The sequence below is a fragment of the Drosophila suzukii genome, chromosome 3, assembly GCF_043229965.1.
Source record: "Drosophila suzukii chromosome 3, CBGP_Dsuzu_IsoJpt1.0, whole genome shotgun sequence".
Classification (NCBI taxonomy): Eukaryota; Metazoa; Arthropoda; class Insecta; order Diptera; family Drosophilidae; genus Drosophila; species Drosophila suzukii.
The window spans coordinates 21,254,151-21,271,474 of NC_092082.1; the positions used below are offsets into that span (position 1 = coordinate 21,254,151).

At 40.9% G+C, this 17,324-nt stretch overlaps 5 protein-coding genes across 9 annotated transcripts in view; 3 read left to right on the plus strand and 2 right to left on the minus strand.

The window, feature by feature from the left end:
* The window catches only part of LOC108014484 (F-box/LRR-repeat protein 16), a 36,126-nt gene extending 33,651 nt beyond the window's left edge, over window positions 1–2,475 (minus strand). The window contains exon 1 of the mRNA XM_036815124.3: window positions 2,109–2,475. The gene's annotated coding sequence lies outside the window, so the exon portion shown is untranslated. The remainder of the gene's footprint in view (window positions 1–2,108) is intronic.
* Window positions 2,476–4,286: 1,811 nt separating this feature from the next.
* On the plus strand, window positions 4,287–6,146 carry TfIIEalpha (transcription factor IIEalpha). The gene is made up of 3 exons (XM_036816291.3): window positions 4,287–4,483; window positions 4,549–5,655; window positions 5,824–6,146. The coding sequence occupies exons 2-3, from the start codon at window positions 4,560–4,562 to the stop codon at window positions 6,015–6,017; spliced, it is 1,290 nt and encodes a 429-aa protein (XP_036672186.3). The 5' UTR covers window positions 4,287–4,483; window positions 4,549–4,559; the 3' UTR covers window positions 6,018–6,146.
* Window positions 6,147–6,537: 391 nt separating this feature from the next.
* On the plus strand, window positions 6,538–12,971 carry Sugb (Sugar baby). Of its 2 annotated transcripts, XM_017075622.4 has the most exons (6): window positions 6,539–7,152; window positions 8,870–9,008; window positions 9,560–10,391; window positions 10,465–10,932; window positions 10,993–11,179; window positions 11,993–12,971. In XM_017075622.4, exons 1-6 carry the CDS (start codon window positions 7,089–7,091, stop codon window positions 12,064–12,066), a joined length of 1,764 nt encoding a protein of 587 aa, XP_016931111.3. In that variant the 5' UTR covers window positions 6,539–7,088; the 3' UTR covers window positions 12,067–12,971. The 2 variants fall into 2 exon arrangements, with proteins under 2 accessions (XP_016931110.3, XP_016931111.3); XM_017075621.4 differs by lacking the exon at window positions 11,993–12,971 and having other exon boundaries at window positions 6,538–7,152; window positions 10,993–11,707.
* On the minus strand, window positions 12,490–14,961 carry Pldn (biogenesis of lysosomal organelles complex 1 subunit pallidin). Of its 3 annotated transcripts, none has more exons than XM_017075625.4 (5): window positions 14,849–14,961; window positions 14,580–14,789; window positions 14,428–14,512; window positions 13,030–13,116; window positions 12,490–12,930 (listed from the first exon to the last, which is right to left on the minus strand). In XM_017075625.4, exons 1-5 carry the CDS (start codon window positions 14,872–14,874, stop codon window positions 12,835–12,837), a joined length of 504 nt encoding a protein of 167 aa, XP_016931114.4. In that variant the 5' UTR covers window positions 14,875–14,961; the 3' UTR covers window positions 12,490–12,834. The 3 variants fall into 3 exon arrangements, with proteins under 3 accessions (XP_016931114.4, XP_065720796.2, XP_070852653.1); XM_065864724.2 differs by having other exon boundaries at window positions 12,490–12,959; XM_070996552.1 differs by lacking the exon at window positions 13,030–13,116.
* A 56-nt stretch (window positions 14,962–15,017) lies between these two features.
* LOC108010709 (uncharacterized) lies at window positions 15,018–16,211 on the plus strand. Of its 2 annotated transcripts, XM_017075624.4 has the most exons (4): window positions 15,018–15,224; window positions 15,286–15,461; window positions 15,516–15,817; window positions 15,877–16,211. In XM_017075624.4, the coding sequence occupies exons 1-4, from the start codon at window positions 15,080–15,082 to the stop codon at window positions 15,968–15,970; spliced, it is 717 nt and encodes a 238-aa protein (XP_016931113.4). In that variant the 5' UTR covers window positions 15,018–15,079; the 3' UTR covers window positions 15,971–16,211. The 2 variants fall into 2 exon arrangements, with proteins under 2 accessions (XP_016931113.4, XP_016931112.4); XM_017075623.4 differs by having other exon boundaries at window positions 15,020–15,224; window positions 15,286–15,817; window positions 15,877–16,206.
* The last annotated feature ends 1,113 nt before the right edge of the window (window positions 16,212–17,324 follow it).

A 17,324-nucleotide genomic window follows, 5' to 3' on the forward strand; every position in this document is an offset into this window, starting at 1 on the left:
TATCGTACGGAAAATGTTCTCGTTTCCCCGAGTAAGTTGGGTTGTCAAGTGGGTTTTTAATTTTCGATATGTAAACAGACGATTCACACGAAGAATATCTATGGATATTCTATATATATATCTATACCTAGGAAAATTTTCCAAATTTGAAACTAGTATTTTTTCTCTGTGCACCAGTAAATATGGGTCTTTTTCAACGAGTATGTTACAGTGTTTTTTGGGGGTTGTCGAGTGGGTGGTTGTGTGTGCCTGGTAGTGTATTTCATTTTTGTGTGCCCTCCGCTGTGTGCGCATTTTCCGCAGCTTGGCTCCACGTCTATTTTTGGAGTTGGTTTGAGTTCGAGTTCGAGTTCGCGTGCTTATTGGATTTTCCACCCGCCGAGCGCCAACCGTCGACCGTCGACCGCCACGCCCCCCTTGTCCCGCCCCTCTGTGTCAGGGCCTGCTCCACATTGCCGCCCGGATCCGGGTTCCAGGGTCCGGGTGATCCGGGTGTTCCGGGAGGCACGGGTTGTCCGGGTCCAAGCCCCTTTTCCGTAAGCCTGCGTGCTGCCAGGGCAGCAGTATCGATTTTCGCCCCGTTGTTTTCACTCCGCTCTCTCCACTCGCCTACCTCCTTTCTCCTTTCTCCTCTCTCCTTTCTCCACTCTCCTTTCTCCGCCCAAAACAAAACAAAGTCCGGAGACTGAAAAGAAATAGTAACCCTCCCGAATAGCGAATGTCAATATTTTCCCCCGCTTCCCGCTCAAGTTCAGTGTTGTTCTGCTCATCAGCTGGGAAAATGTGGAAATGTGGAAATGTGTAACAAGAATGGAGCGAACAAAACACGGGGACTGCAAAAATGTTGCACGTACGGATGTGGTGGGGTATGTAAGTCCCCAGTTCTTCAGAATAATTGTCGTAGTAATGTCGGACCCTTGGGATTTCTTACGGCAGCAATGAAATAATTACAACGGTGCTATTTCGTAATAGTTGTGTTCTTTTAGTTCTTAGATTTTACCCTGAACCTTAGAAAAAATATGAAGGATTTTAATTATCACACCTTAAAAAACATTTTAAACTTCTAACATATTTAAGTCCATAAAATCTTTATACTAAAAGTCATAATAAAAGATATTTAAGCCAAATTTAATAAAAAATACCTCAAAACAATGAATACCTTATTTTTAATCGTTATTTTTATATTCCAATACAAATCTTAAACATTTAAACATTTTGTTTTAAGGGTACCAAACAAAATATACTAAGATTGCTCGGGAAAAAAAGTTAAGAAACATATTTGAATTAAACTCTTGTGAATTATTTTCAGTTTATCCATTTGGAAATAAAAAAGAGGTTTCCTTTCAGAAACAAAAACCAATTCGATTGCATATGGAGCACGCCACGTAGAACGCAACCGCTTTAGTTTGCAAATGATTTATTCTGATTGCATCGAAAAATGCTTTCCACTCGGGGCCTTGTTCCACATGCAAATTGAACTTGCCCAACGCAATCTCCAGGTCATCCCAGTCCCAATCCCAATCGCAATCCCAATCCCAGTCACGACTTTAGTCCCCACAACTTATATCCTTGCCGTACGTCAGTGTTCGTTTCTGGGTCACTATGCAACTTTGACCTGATTTGTGGAGTAGGCCGTCTATATACACACTGAGTACATGGTATATAGTGCATATGCAGCGGCTTTAAAGGATGGTTCACCAGATATCGATGTCGTTATGCAAAGGAGTCCACCAAGAAATCCGCAAATCAATGGGCTCAATCAAGCTCGCGAGAGGACGCGCCAGGATGTCTAAGACCATTAGTGCGATTACGCCGATGGGCGGTGGGCGGTGGGTGGTGGATAATGGGTGGTATGATATCACAGACAAGTGGGCGGTGGGCGAAGGGGTGGCGCCACCCCCTGGGGGCGGTTAGCGACCGGCTCTCTATTTTTCGAGGGTGAGCTTCTACATTTTCCTCACCAGAGGGTGAAACTGGCCAACAACATTTCACGTGCAGCCAACAAAAATAATGCATTAACTGAATTAAATGTCTCCTATTTTGTATATATTTTTCGCAACTTATATTTCAAAACATTTTGCATTTTTTGGGTGCTTTTTGAAACCAACCTTTTCCTCGCTCGATTCTTTATATAATGCTTGAACTCTGCGTCTCACACAATAAAAATCAATTTGGCAAAAGTTGCGACGCCGCGTTTTCCCAATTTCCCTTTGTGTTTTTATCGTTGCCTGCCTTAAGGTCCCGTATTCGCAGCGGAAAACACAGAATCACCGAGGAAAACACACGCGAACGGGAAAACCAAAGCCGCAAAAAAGTCCGCCGTCTTGCAGACGGAGAAGGAAATTGCAGTAAAACGTTCGAAAACAAAAAACAGTGCTTGCACGCTTTTGTCGCCTGTAATTGTTGTGGTTGCCGTTGGAAAATTGTCGAGCGGAAAAGCGAGGAAAACGAGCGTTAGCGCGCACGACTCAAAATTCGAACTGCAGGCGGATGCCACCAGCGAAAGTGGGAAAGCCTGTTTCTGTTTTTCCCGCAACGAAAGAGAGGGCGCCTGCGCAGTAGCCCCAGCTCTCTCCTTCTCACGCGGAAAAGCTTTTTCCATGGGCGTAGTGCTAAGGGGGTGCAGCGACTTGGTTTTCGGAAAAGCGTCAGAACACTTTCGGCCTACTCCCCTGTCCATTTTCTCGCAGCGTCTGCGCCCTGCACTTCGATGCAAGGTAAACAAGCTCAGGTGGAGTTTCTGGGAGGGTGGTGCCCGCCCTTCGGAAAACCTAGGCTTTTCCGAGGAACTCAGGCATCTCCACAGGCTGATCGCCCGTGGGTGTTCACGTGCAGCAGTTAGCACTGTAAACAGTTTACTCCCTTTGTATAACCATTAATAAATAAATTAACTTGATATTTGACCTATTAATTAAATTAACACTTTTGGATAAATATAACTCATGTTAAAATTTTTAAATATATTTTAAAATGTTATTAAGCTAGTACGATTATCATGTTTTTCATCCTGTTTCAAAAAGGTTTTTTATTTATTTTTAGTTGTCCGCACATTTTTATATATATAAGCAATTAGTAAGACAACGAGTGTCATTTCTTGTTAAAAATAAAATAATATTTACAATCGATAGACTTTTTATTTTAATTTTATCAGAAAATAAGCATACAAATGTTGAACTAACATTCATTTGTTGTGCAGTGCATTAGATTAAAGAACCTTAACAATAGCAAGGAAATATATAAGATTATACTTATGTACCTTGTTATGCTAATAACTTTTAACAAAGTCGACAAGAAATTTGAAGGCCTGTTTAAATTTTAAATTTCACGACCGATAAATTTCACTCTATTCAGTCTGATGGGTTTGCATTTGTAAACATGGAGCAGCTGATTCGGACTTCGCATTGTGTGCCCAATTATATCCATGACATTCAGCGAGGACAACAGAAGTGTGTTGGCAGCCAAATAAACACGCAAGGGGACGTCTGCCCCCCGACCTCTGACCCCTGCAGAAGTCCACCCCCGCGGCGGCTGCTTTGTTTGTGTAGTCAGGGGTTTTTCGTGTGGGCGAGCTTCGTTCTGGGGGATTACACCAAAATGCACTCGAACGTAAGGCGAAGTTCGCATTAAAAAATAGACGACCCTAGACAGCGGAGCATGAAATATTAAGCACTTCGACCGGATAAACAAAGGCGGCGAAAGAGCGACTTGTTGGATTATTTTCACTTATTTGTTTTGTGCGACCAAAACCATTTGAAAGCTAACAGCGCTCATATGCGAAGCTCTTGATAAAGTCAATCCGCAAATTAAGTGCATAGCAAACACTTATAGAACATCACAAATATATTATATTAAATATTTTTTCTTCAAACATGAGTCAGTTATATTCTCATGTGAATATATTTTAATTTTTATTAAGTTTGAGTACTAAAATGAGAATGATTTTCACTTCTGTTTCTTATTTTGACATCGTTTTATTAGGTTTACTGCTTTGGTTTTAATTTAAAATAAAAATATCTCTTATCCAAACTTTAAAAAAATTCTTTACAGAAGAAGAATATGTTTACTTTTTAAACCTATTCCTTTAATTTATGTTGATTTTCAAGAACATGTTATAATTCTTAACGGTCATATTAAAAAATTTAATTTTGAAAAATTTGATGAGGCAATGCCCTAGATTAGGCGCGCCCAAAAATGGTTTGTGTAACCGCTAGTTTTCCACCTACGCTCTCCACCTATTGATGTGGCATATTTAGTGTCTTTTTGCCAACACAATGGTATTTTTAAAAGTGCCAGCCCTGGCCACTCCGATACACCAAAAGAAAATTGGCGGCGGAAATTTTTATTTTTGCCCTGGAAAAGCAGGAAAAGTACAGGAAAATAGGGAGCAGATGACCGCAGGACGACCCATGAAGATCCCCAGACCCACCGCACACAGTGAATAACCGAAAAAAGGCTCTGCAAGAGTTTCGGATCTGAGAGACTGGTGAGTTGCGTGAAGCCCCCGAACAAAAAGGACTATTTATCCTAAATGTATTGCCGATCCTCCAGACAAACCCACGATGTCGTCGACATCGGCGGCTGCCTCGACCACAGCGCCTGCGAAAACAGAGGTGCGCTACGTGACCGAGGTGCCCAGCAGTCTGAAGCAACTGGCCCGCCTCGTGGTCCGTGGGTTCTACTCCCTGGAGGACGCCCTTATCATCGACATGCTGGTGCGGAATCCCTGCATGAAGGAGGACGACATCGGCGAGCTGCTGCGCTTCGAAAAGAAGCAGCTGAGGGCCAGGATCACAACGCTGCGCACCGACAAGTTCATCCAGATCCGGCTGAAAATGGAAACGGGGCCTGATGGCAAGGCCCAGAAGGTTAACTACTACTTCATCAACTACAAGACCTTTGTGAACGTGGTTAAGTACAAGCTGGATCTGATGCGCAAGCGCATGGAGACGGAGGAGCGGGATGCCACCAGCCGGGCGAGTTTCAAGTGCTCCACGTGTTCCAAGACTTTCACGGACCTCGAGGCAGACCAGCTTTTCGACATGGCCACCCTGGAGTTCCGCTGCACCTTTTGCGGCAGCTCCGTGGAGGAGGACAGCGCCGCCATGCCCAAGAAGGACTCGCGCCTGCTGCTGGCCCACTTCAACGAGCAGCTCCAGCCGCTTTACGACCTGCTGAGAGAAGTGGAGGGCATCAAGCTGGCGCCGGAGGTGCTCGAACCGGAACCCGTGGACATCGATACAATTCGAGGACTGAACAAGCCCAACGCCATGCGACCGGATGGCTTGGCGTGGTCGGGTGAGGCGACGAGAAACCAGGGCTTCGCCGTGGAAGAAACGCGCGTGGACGTCACCATCGGCGGCGACGACACCTCGGATGCCGTGGTGGAGCGCAAGTCCCGACCCATCTGGATGACCGAGAGCACTGTGATAACCGACACGGACGCTGCCGATGGCGCGGGCGATGCGGTGCAGACGGCCAGCGGATCCGGACATCGCAACCGCAAGGAAAACGAGGACATTATGTCCGTGCTGCTGCAGCACGAGAAGCAGCCGGGCCAGAAGGAGCCGCATATGAAAGGCATGCGCATGGGCTCCTCGAACGCGAACTCCAGCGATTCCAGCGACGACGAGAAGGATATCGACAACGCCAAGATTCGTAAGGGTCTCATTTTACTTGTCCTATTAACGCCAGATAATAGAGGAATCTCTGAAAGATTCGTAGTCAAAAAATTTACGGAAATTATTTACAGCTTTAAAGCGCTTCTTTATAATGATTGATGCAGTAGCATATATCTGTTGTACCCATTTTTATTTAAATTTACAGCTGATGTCGACTTTGACAATTATATCAACTCGGACTCCGCGGAGGAGGAGGACGATGTGCCCACTGTGCTGGTGGCAGGAAGGCCGCATCCGCTTGACCAACTGGACGACAACCTGATAGCGCAAATGACGCCGCAGGAGAAGGAGAACTACATACACGTATATCAGCAGCACTACAGCCACATATATGAATAAGGGCTCCTGCAATTAGCCACGTTTTCCCCGTGTTCCCCATCTCACGCATAGAGTCATTGTAATTGTAAGTTACCTAATAGTTCGAGCGAAATTGTACAAATGAAATGCGTATATAAATGTGCATAAAAAGAGACATTCGTGTTTACCATTTCTAGCGCACCTCTTTAGTTCTTGGGAGTGTGAGTAAAGTTTTATGATGATTCAAGGGAATTATGAAACCATCGTTAATTTTGTTAGAAAAGTGTTTGCATACCAAACTGAAACAGTGGTATCTTGCTATCAGTACATTTAAAGTAGAGCTTTATAAAATGTACCTTATTTATTCTTAACCTTATGCAACTCTACCCATTTCTTGTAAAACTAAGTATTTATCTTTTGATCATTTATTTTGTTTTTGAATTATTTTCTATTTTTGCGCGAAAGCCCGTGAGTTCCGTGAGCCATCTCTAGCTTGACCATCTCCCATCCCTGGGCAGCCCAATCAGCTGTGTTTGCCATTTGGGTTTATTTTTAAGTTTACTTAGTGTGGCTAATAAACCGACCTGCCGGGCTGCTCTTCATGCTCGTCGGTGGGCGTATTGAGTTTATAATAATTGGTGTGCCGCAGATAAGGCGGATCCGTAAACAAACGACGGCGAGAGCAAGCAAACATGTTGACACTCGGCTCGAAACGGCAGCGGTTCCCATCAGTCGTGTTTTGGAAGTTCGTCTAGTCGGAACCCTTGATTTCCGCGGATTGTGCGTGGCGATCGTTTTCGGTTGGGCTAAAAATGCGACTAGTTCTCCGGCGTTCTGATTACCCGACGAGCGGAAAGTGTTGATTCCTCATAAAACAAAAAACGACCGATGCAGCGGAGTCCAATTGGAGGAGAAACGTGATCCCGGGCACAAGTACTGGCATAGCAAAAACAACACCTGCACCCGAGTTCGCTTGTGTGAGTGAGCTGGCACATGCTTTTCTGCCTGCCTTAGCATTTTTTGTGAATGAACTGGAGAACGCGCTAGTTTAGCACCGATAAAACGCCATTTAGTATTGATCTTTGGGCCGCGGGTCAACGTAATTACGCCAGAATGAAGGCCACCATCGATAAGGAGCTGTTGCCCATGAAGGCTCACTACTTTCTCTTCAATGCCGGTAAGCAACTCCCCCCAAAAACACATTAAGTTAAGTACCGCGCATCGCTTACATCAGACGATTAGATTCTCTCGTTTTCGCAGGCACGCACGTGCTGGGGCCTTAATGTTCAGCTGGTAGTGACGAACTTTTGATCTCCGCAATGTTTCGATTTCGTCACATATTGGAGCACTTGCACCCATATTTAGAGATAAGAAACACACCCGGAATAGAGACGATAGTATAATATAGAATACTACTAGTATAGTACTAGCGATAAGCTAATACAGGCCGATTGGGGTTACAATTTCCATCGAGTGATGCAGCACTTTGTCAGGCTTTAATTGGTGTATTACGGCAATTTCATTAGGTTTACACCATGTAATCGTAACCAATCAACTGAACCCTTACTTCATAAAGAACTTGGAATTGGTATATAGGTTACAAACACATTAAAAATGCATGCGAACAAATACCTAGTGATTTCAGGATTTTTTTAAGAAGGTTTAACAATGTTTTGCATGGGATAGGAGGGTTGGTGGTTGAACCCCAAAACAACACCTGAACACCCTGCTTTTCATAGTTTAACATTAAAACATAATAATGTATGACAGAGTAGAACATAGAAATGGTTATAGAGAATACACACCTTTGAATAAAAACATGCACTTACAAGTTTCTTTTGTTAAAACACCGATAAAAACCTTCCTCCGCATTTCCATTAAGAATTATGATTACCTCATAGTCAAAACTTTTGCCTATTTGGGAACTTATTAAAATGAGAAAGAATCATTGGTTTTCAGAAATGCAAACCCACGACTCATGTTAGAATTGTAGTATTTTTTATATCCATAAAATATTTGATTAAAAATCTTACTTACGAGTATATGGACTTGTCTAATTAAATGAACACTTGCGAATAAAGAATTTGTATGGGCAATCAGATCAATTAATTTAACATTTTTATGGCCTTATATTGGAGTGGAAAGTTCTAAACAAAAATGTCTGGGGTCTAATTAATTGAACACTTTATTTGAGTTATAGCCACATGGGTACAAAATTTAATTGTATAAAATCTTACTTTAATTGCCTGAATTGACTCACATTTAATTTCCGCATAATTGAGATAGGAAATCGTAATATTATTTAGAAAATAGCTAAATATAAAATAAATTTAGCTATAATTTGCAAATCTAAGAAATTTGTGTGATGCTTTGTTGTACATTGTCTACTTTGTAGCCTGTATTAAAAAGAAAGCCATGTTATAAAGAAGATTATTCGTGAAGATACATGCACGTGCGAGAGATAATTTTTTCACAAAGTTTTTATACCATGACTAAACCTTTTTAAGAACTACGGCGTAATCCAATTGTCAAATGTGGACAAAGGTTAAGAAACAAGATTTACTGACAGCCCCAAGAGCCCAGTGACCTGCCGCTCCCCGAAACTCATCAAAAGTTAAGACGTGCCGACAGCCAGGCCACTTTCAGCAATTAAAGCTTACTCTTACTTTTAATTCAATTACCATTAAGTTCTACTTCAAAACGAGTCGGTAATATCTAAATTCACTTGTTTGCGGTAGACTTCGCTTATCGCCTAGGGAGAGACACCCACTAGTAGACGAGCATACGCTATCATTTTTAACTGCCCATATGCATATCTCCACCCACTCACTCATCCACTTATCAGCACTAACGCGTCTATAAGGTAATCTACTGTTTTCTGCTTTATTATCTAGGTACCGCTCCCGTGGTCCCCTTTATGCCGACCTTGGCCGGGCAGCTGGGATACTCCCCCGCAGTTGTGGGCACCATGTACACGGTTCTGCCCATCATCGGAATGCTGGCGAAGCCCCTATTCGGTTACATTGCAGACCGGTAAGACGATCTAACTAATCTGTATATCATAATGGATTGTATACCTCCCCCTACAATGTAAACAGAAACGCTCTCCGTTTTTATCAGGAAATAGGTATTTAAATAATAGTGTAGGTGATTTAGGTTACTTACAATTTAATAAAGTAATCACAAGTATGCTTGTCTATGGAAATATAGAGAAGCTTAATTTCTTTTAAAACAAATATACAACAAATGAAGATAAGAGTGATATGTATTGGGTGCTATCATATCAGTTCTTTAAAAACGTTTTGGATATTTACTTGATTATACTATTGCCCTACGTGACTTCTATAATTACATAGTTGAGATTATCTGGCTTACAACCCCTTGTAAATTTGGTTGTCGATTATATCGATAAGGTAGCAGGTCTCTATAAGACACATAATTTTTAAAATGTATCTTTTTTTGATTGTTCAACTTAAATTGTTTTAATATGTTTTATAAACTTTTTAATAGATGAAATATAATAATAATGCAATTTATTAACCGTATAAATTTCTTGATAATATTGTTATTTTATTCATCTAAAGGTACCATCGCCATCGATCTCTCTTTCTTGGCGGACAGGTGCTCACGGGCATCGCCTTCTTCCTTATAATGTTCGTGCCGGGAATGGATAAGCCGCTGCCCAAGGTGCAGTTCCACTGTCACCAGGGTGCCTCCACTGTGAGATTCTGCTCCGAGTACGGCGAGTGCGTGGAGCGGAACATTGAGCGGTACTACGGAAATCGGACACTGAACTGCCATCTGAACTGCGAGGCCCAGCCCTATATGTGGGACATAGTGTGCCAGGATTGGTTGCAGAACAAGACGGACAACTGTGCTGCAAACCGCACGAACCCTCAGCTGCATTTCGGGACCAGCCTCAACATGCAGAGGATTGAGAATGATAACACATGCATGTTCTTCATGATTCCCCATGATCAGGGCCAGATTGCGAACCAAAACGTTACCTTGTACTGTCCACCGGAGAAGGAGTACTTCCAAGCTAATTGCACCATGGACTGCCAGGAGGATTACCTCAAGGGGCAGCTGGCGGAGAGTGCTGTGATCAACACCAGCAGTGCCATGGCCATGCCGCAGTTCTGGCTGTTCTTCGGCCTGCTCATCTTCAGCTGGATCGGCATGGCGGTGGTGGTCAGCATTGGTGATGCCATTTGCTTTGGCATCCTCGGGGAACGCCATCACCTGTACGGCAAGCAGCGTTTGTGCGGTTCCCTAGGGTGGGGAGTTTTCGCCCTGTTGGCCGGCCTACTTGTTGATCACATGTCCCAGGGTGAGGTGGACAAGAACTACACGGCCGTGTTCTGGATGGCTTTGCTCATCATGGGATTCGATGTGTTCGCCTCAACCAAGCTAAGGGTGAGTACAGAGTCACAGAGTTGATTCCCTTTAATTTTTAACAACCCTATAACTGCCTTCGATTGCTTTACAGCACACTCCAACTCATTTATCGTCGAACATTGTGAAGGACGTGGGTCAGATGTTCCTCTCAGTGCGCTGCGTCATCTTCTTCTTGTGGTGCGTGGCCATCGGACTTGGAACGGCGCTGATCTGGAACTTCCTGTTCATCTACCTGGAGCAGCTGGACAAGGCGTTCGAAGGGTGCGACAGCTCGATTAAGACCCTGGAGGGACTGGTCATGGGCATCCAATGCTTTGGCGGCGAGCTGCCATTCTTCTTCCTCTCCGGGTGGATTCTGAAAAAGATTGGGCATGTAAACGCCATGAGTCTGGTGCTCTTGGGATTTGGAGTGCGATTTATTCTGTACTCGATGCTGCAGAATCCCTGGTACATCCTGCCCATCGAACTGATGAACGGGGTGACCTTCGGGTTGTTTTACGCGACAATGGCCTCCTATGCGAGCATTGTGGCACCGCCAGGAACAGATGCTACAATGCAGGTGGGTAAAGATGACTATATGAAGTGGATCCATTATATAATCTCTTTTTTTTCATATCAGAGTCTTGTTGGAGCGATTTTCGAGGGCGTAGGTGTCTCCATGGGCAGCCTGATCGGTGGTCAGCTATTCGAATCGGTCTCTGCACGCACCACCTTTGAGATCTTTGGAATAGGCGCCTTCATTATTTTCGTGCTGCACGTGTCCATTCAACTGTACCTGCAGCGCAACAGCAACATCTCCGAAAACGGTAAGGCTAGGGTCTCTTCTGCCTCCGCCACTACCACTGCCTCAGCCTCTGCATCCTTGGAGACGGTCAAGCCCAAAAATACTGACAATAAAGATGGTGACGGGTTCCGTGAAGTCGACTTGAGTTGATGGTGACCAAGATCCCCTTCATGAATTTTTTACCCCCGTACAAATGGGATTCTTTTGCTGAAAGGCTAGCTCCCTGAAGTATTAACCTTTAATCATGCTGTAGATAGGCAAATGTGCTTAAAACGAAGCTAGAAACCGACTTTAATTTCACTCGTAAACCACCATCTTTGTAAGACTTGCATAAGATTTTATTTTAAACTGTTTGACGATAACTACTGATAACAGACACAAAAGGCTCAAAATGAATTTAAAATACTATCGCCAGATTAAGTAAGTTTTGTAACATATGACCGATTTTATGATAATCTTATCATATTTATTTTCATTTTAATTGTATGTGATCTGAAATTGAACAAATAAAATGTGTGTTCATATTCTCTACAGAAGCGGAGAAAAACTACCTAGACTTCTATTTATTACCTAATACCGAACCATTATATCAATAGAATGCGTTTATTTAAGTGGGAAATAAACGAGCTAAATTAATTTTAAAAAACAATCTAATATTACCTTCTTATTTTTCTGATAACAAACTTTTCTATGTAAACTTTTAAAATGTAAAAATGTAGTAATGTAGTATTATAGGTTGGGGTCTATAGTAACTGCCCACCTTAGAAACCAGTTTACTTTATTGATTTTACTAAAAATTTATAAACGTTTCACTAACTTTTCTGAATATTTTTAGGCACTGTCAAGTATTTCGCACCGACAGATGCAATGCACATGCTGAATGACCAGGAGTATACTAGAGTTAGCTAAGCGATCTTTGTTTTGACCGCATCACCACCCACAACACCAATCACCAACGAACCAGCAACAGCGACACGAAGAGGCCCCGCTTCTACTGTTCAACTGAATGCTCCACTCGAACATCTTTCAACTCTCGAAGCTGCATGTTCAATCGAAGTACTACCTGTATTGTAAACGTGCTTTAATTAAGTAGTAACTTATCTCAGTAACCCCACACACTCCCACAGATCGCAACCTACGTGCATGTCGCGTAAGCGAAACCTTCCTCATTTACCTTTGAAATCGATGTGAGAACTTAATTATTTGTAGAATTCCAATCGCAGCTGGTTGTTTGCATGTTCTAGTATTTACAAACAATGTTCACCGTAAATTTTAGTTTAAATAAGCTGCCTTGGCGCTGTGATTGTTCAACTATTGTTTCTCCACACCATCTTAATGCTTAACAAATTTGTATATTTATAGATAATATTTGTAGCTAAGTGTATCGTAGTGCATGTAGCTCCTTTTTCTGCGAAATCTCTTAAGTATTTACTTAACTATACACAAAATACAACAATGTTTCCGACTTATCGCAGCCGTACGATAGGCATCTCTTATAACGTATACAATTATTATTATTACTATGTATCCAAATGGTTAAACTTTTGTTCAACTGTTATCTGTGTTAAGTAGTTAACTAGTTGTTAACGGGAATCCCAATGTAAATGCGCCTTAACGAGGTGTAGAGCTTGTAAAATCCGAGACCCACCTGGTTAGGTCGTAACTGATTGAGTGCTCCTAATGGCCACCGATGAGCGACTCCTCGTGCTGTAGCCTCTCGAGCTTTCGCTGGTAGTCACGCTGCTTGCAAGCGGCCACGTTAGCGGCGCGTTTCTGTAATCAGCATTCAAAGTTAATAAACGCTTTAATCAACAGTTTTTATTTTTGATTACTTTTACTGTTTAATGGGTTTTTTCCTAAATCATTGCTCACCTTCAACTCTTTGGTTCGCTGGTAGATACCCTGCATTTCCTTCTTGATCTTTGTTAGTTTTTCTTTGTATCGCTTTACATCGCTCATCTACATAAGTGAAAATGGTAATCAAACCAGTTAATTTGTATTTTATAATGCCAAGATACTTTGTCCGCTGTTTGTCCTTAGATTAGATTGTGATCGCAGACATTTGACTGCACCACTGATAAGATTTTGACCAACTACCTAATTGCCTGAGCTTTCCTATACTTAAGCTTCGCGATGGTATTGTGCCTTATGAAATGACCCTAATTGGTCGTAATTATTGATTGTAACCTCCACATGAAACTGATATCTGAATAGCTGGAATGGAACTGGATATTTGGGTATACATGACAGTTTTGGTGCCTGATCAATCTTGATACTTGAATAATGTATTTTTCCATTACACAAACCAAATGAAACCACGAAATAAATAAAACGTTTACTTACATAAGCCTCGTCTTAAAAATTCCATGTTTTCTAATTAACAGGGGTCTCTATTTCCAAAAATAAAGTAACAAAAGCATCTGCTTTATGCTAAGAATAAGGATTTTGAACAATCAGCTTTAATAGTTCAAAATGCGATATACATATATGCAATTCCAGGGAGTCGGTCGGATCATTCGTGCTTTTAATTGAACCAAATTGATTTAAAATAAAATGTTTAACATTTTTCTCTACATTGTGAATTAATCATGACTATACCATTTTTCGTTCTTAAAATATCTTGAAAAGACTATCTTAATCGCTCGGGAGAGCCATTCAACCCCTCATTTCTGATGGAATATTTAAATGCTTTTTTAGAATGCTCTTCAATAATGTCACCGTGAAATATATTTGGATAGACTCAGAAATTGCTAACAGTTTTTTTAAAATTTAATTTTGTCGCTCGCTACATTTTTTACCACTTCGGTAGGTGGTTTTCTTTGCCCTAAGACACAAATTGATGGTTATTTTCCTTCTAATTAAATAGTTTAGCTAGTAAATTGGATTAAGCAACAACAGGGGAGAGGTCTAAATATTTTCAACAAAAAACGAAGAAAATTAATTCATCAAATTATTTACAAACTGCGTTGGTAAGTTGGGAACCCATCTACTTAGAAATTCATATCGAGGAAAAATGTATAGCAACATGTTTTAAATAAGTTAGAAGCCTTTTGGCTTCGTTGACTTTCTGGTGGAAATGCCCATATGTATAACATATGCTGTATAGTGTACAATGTACACTGTACATATATATATTAAAATATCGAGTTTAAGAAAATGCACTTTTGGATAACCTACAATAAATCTGACAGAAAGTGGTTTGAACTCAGATTCGTAAGAATTACTTCAAAGCAAGGTTGAACAACTCGGCAAATGATCTTTTAAGCTTACCATGTCATTCAGTCTGGCAACTTCGCTGCAGTCCAGTTTGTATTTCTCCTTGGACACATCTATGTATATTTTGTTCTGCCTTCCACTGTAATGAGATTTCATATCCATTTAAATACACACAGAAATCTTGGTTACTGAACCCAAGAACTTACATCAATTCCCTGAGCTGGGAGCGCACATGTTCTAGAGGAGGTTCCGCTATTTGCAAGACCCCTGCGGACAATTGCAAGGCGGCTAGACTGCCCATAACATCCTGGTCCTTGGAGGAGCAACAGGTATCCGCATCTTGTTTTGGGTTTCCATTGTTGGAGGATTGGACTTTCTGATCCCTTGCTGTCTGGTCAGGGAGCTCATTGAGAACACTAAGACGGTTTATATTATGCGTTATGCGATCAATAAAAAAGTATTTTGCAAAGTTTACCTATTTATATTGCTACTTTTCAACATAATAACAAAAAGTTGGTACGAAAGTCAAAAATAAGTGATTAAAACTGAAAAACAGCTGATTTGTCGGACCGGATAATTTTATCCGTTTATGCATACGGATGTATGCACAGTCGAGTTTCAAACCACGGTAGTGATGACACCTTTCTAGTCAAAAATCAGCTGTTTTCTTACTTGGAGCCCAGTTTTTTAAAATTAAATATTTTTAATGCGCTGTGCTGTGAAAAATTGCGGAAATAATAATCGTAATTCCAATAGAAGGAAATGGCGATTCTTTCACTTCCCCAGAGAGCAGACTCATCTCCAGAAATGGATGGATTTCTGCCAGCGGGATAGTATTAACCCCGCCACAGGTATTATTTAACAACAACTGTGTAAAAAGCAAACAAATTATGACTACATCTTTTTAAACAGCCTGCATTTGCAACGAGCACTTTGCACCCGGTGACTTTGAGAGGAATATGCAGTACGAACTTGGGTTTTCCCGGAAAAATCCAACTAAACTCAAGCCCGGCTCGCTACCAAGTCTCAACAGACCTCAAAAGTTGGCCAAAGATAAGGCTGGAAGAACCAAGAAGGATTCTAAAAATGTATCTATAGCAAAATCTGGGAATTTTGCCCATACCGATTCCGAATCCTTCCAGGAAGAGCCGCAATCTCCACATTCCCATGAGACCATAGAAATCCAACTCTGTAACTTTACTACAGATTTTGTGGACTTGGAAGAAAGTTCATCCAGCGATTACAATGAAGTTGTGGAGCTGATAAGTACGCCTCAAAGGAGTCCGTCCTCCCAACCATTTAAAGATGCCGACACCTCTCAGCATCACAGGCACTTGGAAGTCGAAATTCTTGATCCGTTGAACCCACAATCGAATGCCAAGGACCATGTGGAGATAATCGATTCAGACGGCGACAATTACGTAAAGCACTTGGAGCATGAAGTGTAAGATGCTAATATTTTTTCTATATGGTCAGTTTCTAATAATATTTGTACGCCCCCAGGAGTTCTCTAAAACGTGAGGTGTTTTTTCTCAAAAGCGAACGCAAAAAGTTGATGGTTGAAATACAAAATCTCAAGGCCCTTATTCCCAGATAAGAGCCTAAAAGATTCAAAATATTTATTCAATGTAGCAAGGTTTGGTTCAATCTTGAACTTAATATTTGACTGACTAGTTATTACAATAGAAGTGAAGTTATTTTAGATATCGGGTAAAATAATATACAATTATTTTTAATGAATCTTTTTAATCATTATTACTATAAGTTATAAATAAAATTGTATAAATATCCAGTTTTAATTTTTAAAAATATGCTCCTGTAATTTTATCTCTATCCTTATTTTAAAGACAAACATTTTTAATTAATAAACTTCCACGGCTAAACAAAATATTTGCATTTGAAATTTTAAAAAATACTTTTTTTCGAATAATATTATAGGAAGGGAAAACATATTGCTAAATTTCTGGGTTGCCAAGAACAAGCCCTTATTTTACACACGGCAAGCAGACGTCACAGGTAAAATTCTGTAAAATATTTTTGCTACCTAGCCATACCTACTTACCCACACCTTTTCCCCTTCTATCTACTTAAGCACAAAATCAGCGGGTAGTGGTACTCGTACATTTTTTGTAGGTTTCCGCGTTTATCTTTCCAAGAAATTTTTCGGTAATCGCGGTGCGGTAATTTTCGCCAAGGACAAAGTCATTATGGCAGGCAAGGAATTTATTCTAAAATTTTCCCAATTTTGCCTACCTGGGAGAGTATAAAAACCAGTGGTCGACTTGGAATCGATCTGCACTGCAAGAGATGTTCTCCGACCGACAACATCCATCGCGGACCGACTACAGCTTCTGGCGGAGCTCCACGTATCTGGCGTTGGATCTTTGCGTAACTGGAGGACAGAATGGGAGACCATCGAACCAAGCACACACTGGAACCAACTCTGAGGATCCAATCATCAGTAGCTTGCAGTGTCAGCAAATTAGCCGAATTCAGACAATTGTAAATTCTAGTTAATTCTATAACCAATTGTACATTTTAGTTAATGTTCTAGTTCAATTGTATATATACATCATCACAATTGTATATACCTAGTTAGCCCATTTAGTCCTGGTAGCGAAATTGTACATAATTCCCATAGCAAATTTGTAGCCAATTCAATAGACCAATTGTATATACATACAAAGAAAAACATAAAAAATTATCACAAAAAAAAAGTTGCCTATATTTTAGTTCAATTGTACATATTTTAGAAAACTCTTGAAGTAATGAGTGATATTCTTGCAATAAAATTAAATTAAAAAACTAAACAATTTTATTTTCCTTTAATGCGAAAAGCAGTATCCAAAAACCATTCAATTTTATGAAAGTTTTTAATATTATTATAAATAGGTACACTCCTAACAACATAAAGCTAACAATCGAATGAAAGCTTAAAATTGTTAACAGCA

Excerpts from the sequence above, each read along its gene's own strand:
- TfIIEalpha (XM_036816291.3), top strand. The coding sequence starts at position 4,560 with ATGTCGTCGACATCGGCGGCTGCCTCGACCACAGCGCCTGCGAAAACA. Across the intron at positions 5,656-5,823 it reads TATCGACAACGCCAAGATTC|CTGATGTCGACTTTGACAAT; the intron begins GTAAGGGTCTCA and ends TTAAATTTACAG.
- Sugb (XM_017075621.4), top strand. The coding sequence starts at position 7,089 with ATGAAGGCCACCATCGATAAGGAGCTGTTGCCCATGAAGGCTCACTAC. Across the intron at positions 9,009-9,559 it reads TTCGGTTACATTGCAGACCG|GTACCATCGCCATCGATCTC; the intron begins GTAAGACGATCT and ends ATTCATCTAAAG. Across the intron at positions 10,933-10,992 it reads GAACAGATGCTACAATGCAG|AGTCTTGTTGGAGCGATTTT; the intron begins GTGGGTAAAGAT and ends TTTTCATATCAG.
- Pldn (XM_065864724.2), bottom strand. The coding sequence starts at position 14,874 with ATGTTGAAAAGTAGCAATATAAATAG. Across the intron at positions 14,513-14,579 it reads TCCCAGCTCAGGGAATTGAT|TGGAAGGCAGAACAAAATAT; the intron begins GTAAGTTCTTGG and ends ATCTCATTACAG. Across the intron at positions 12,960-13,029 it reads AGCGAACCAAAGAGTTGAAG|CGTTTATTAACTTTGAATGC; the intron begins GTGAGCAATGAT and ends TGTTGATTAAAG.
- LOC108010709 (XM_017075623.4), top strand. The coding sequence starts at position 15,080 with ATGCGCTGTGCTGTGAAAAATTGCGGAAATAATAATCGTAATTCCAAT. Across the intron at positions 15,225-15,285 it reads TAGTATTAACCCCGCCACAG|CCTGCATTTGCAACGAGCAC; the intron begins GTATTATTTAAC and ends CTTTTTAAACAG. Across the intron at positions 15,818-15,876 it reads AAGCACTTGGAGCATGAAGT|GAGTTCTCTAAAACGTGAGG; the intron begins GTAAGATGCTAA and ends GTACGCCCCCAG.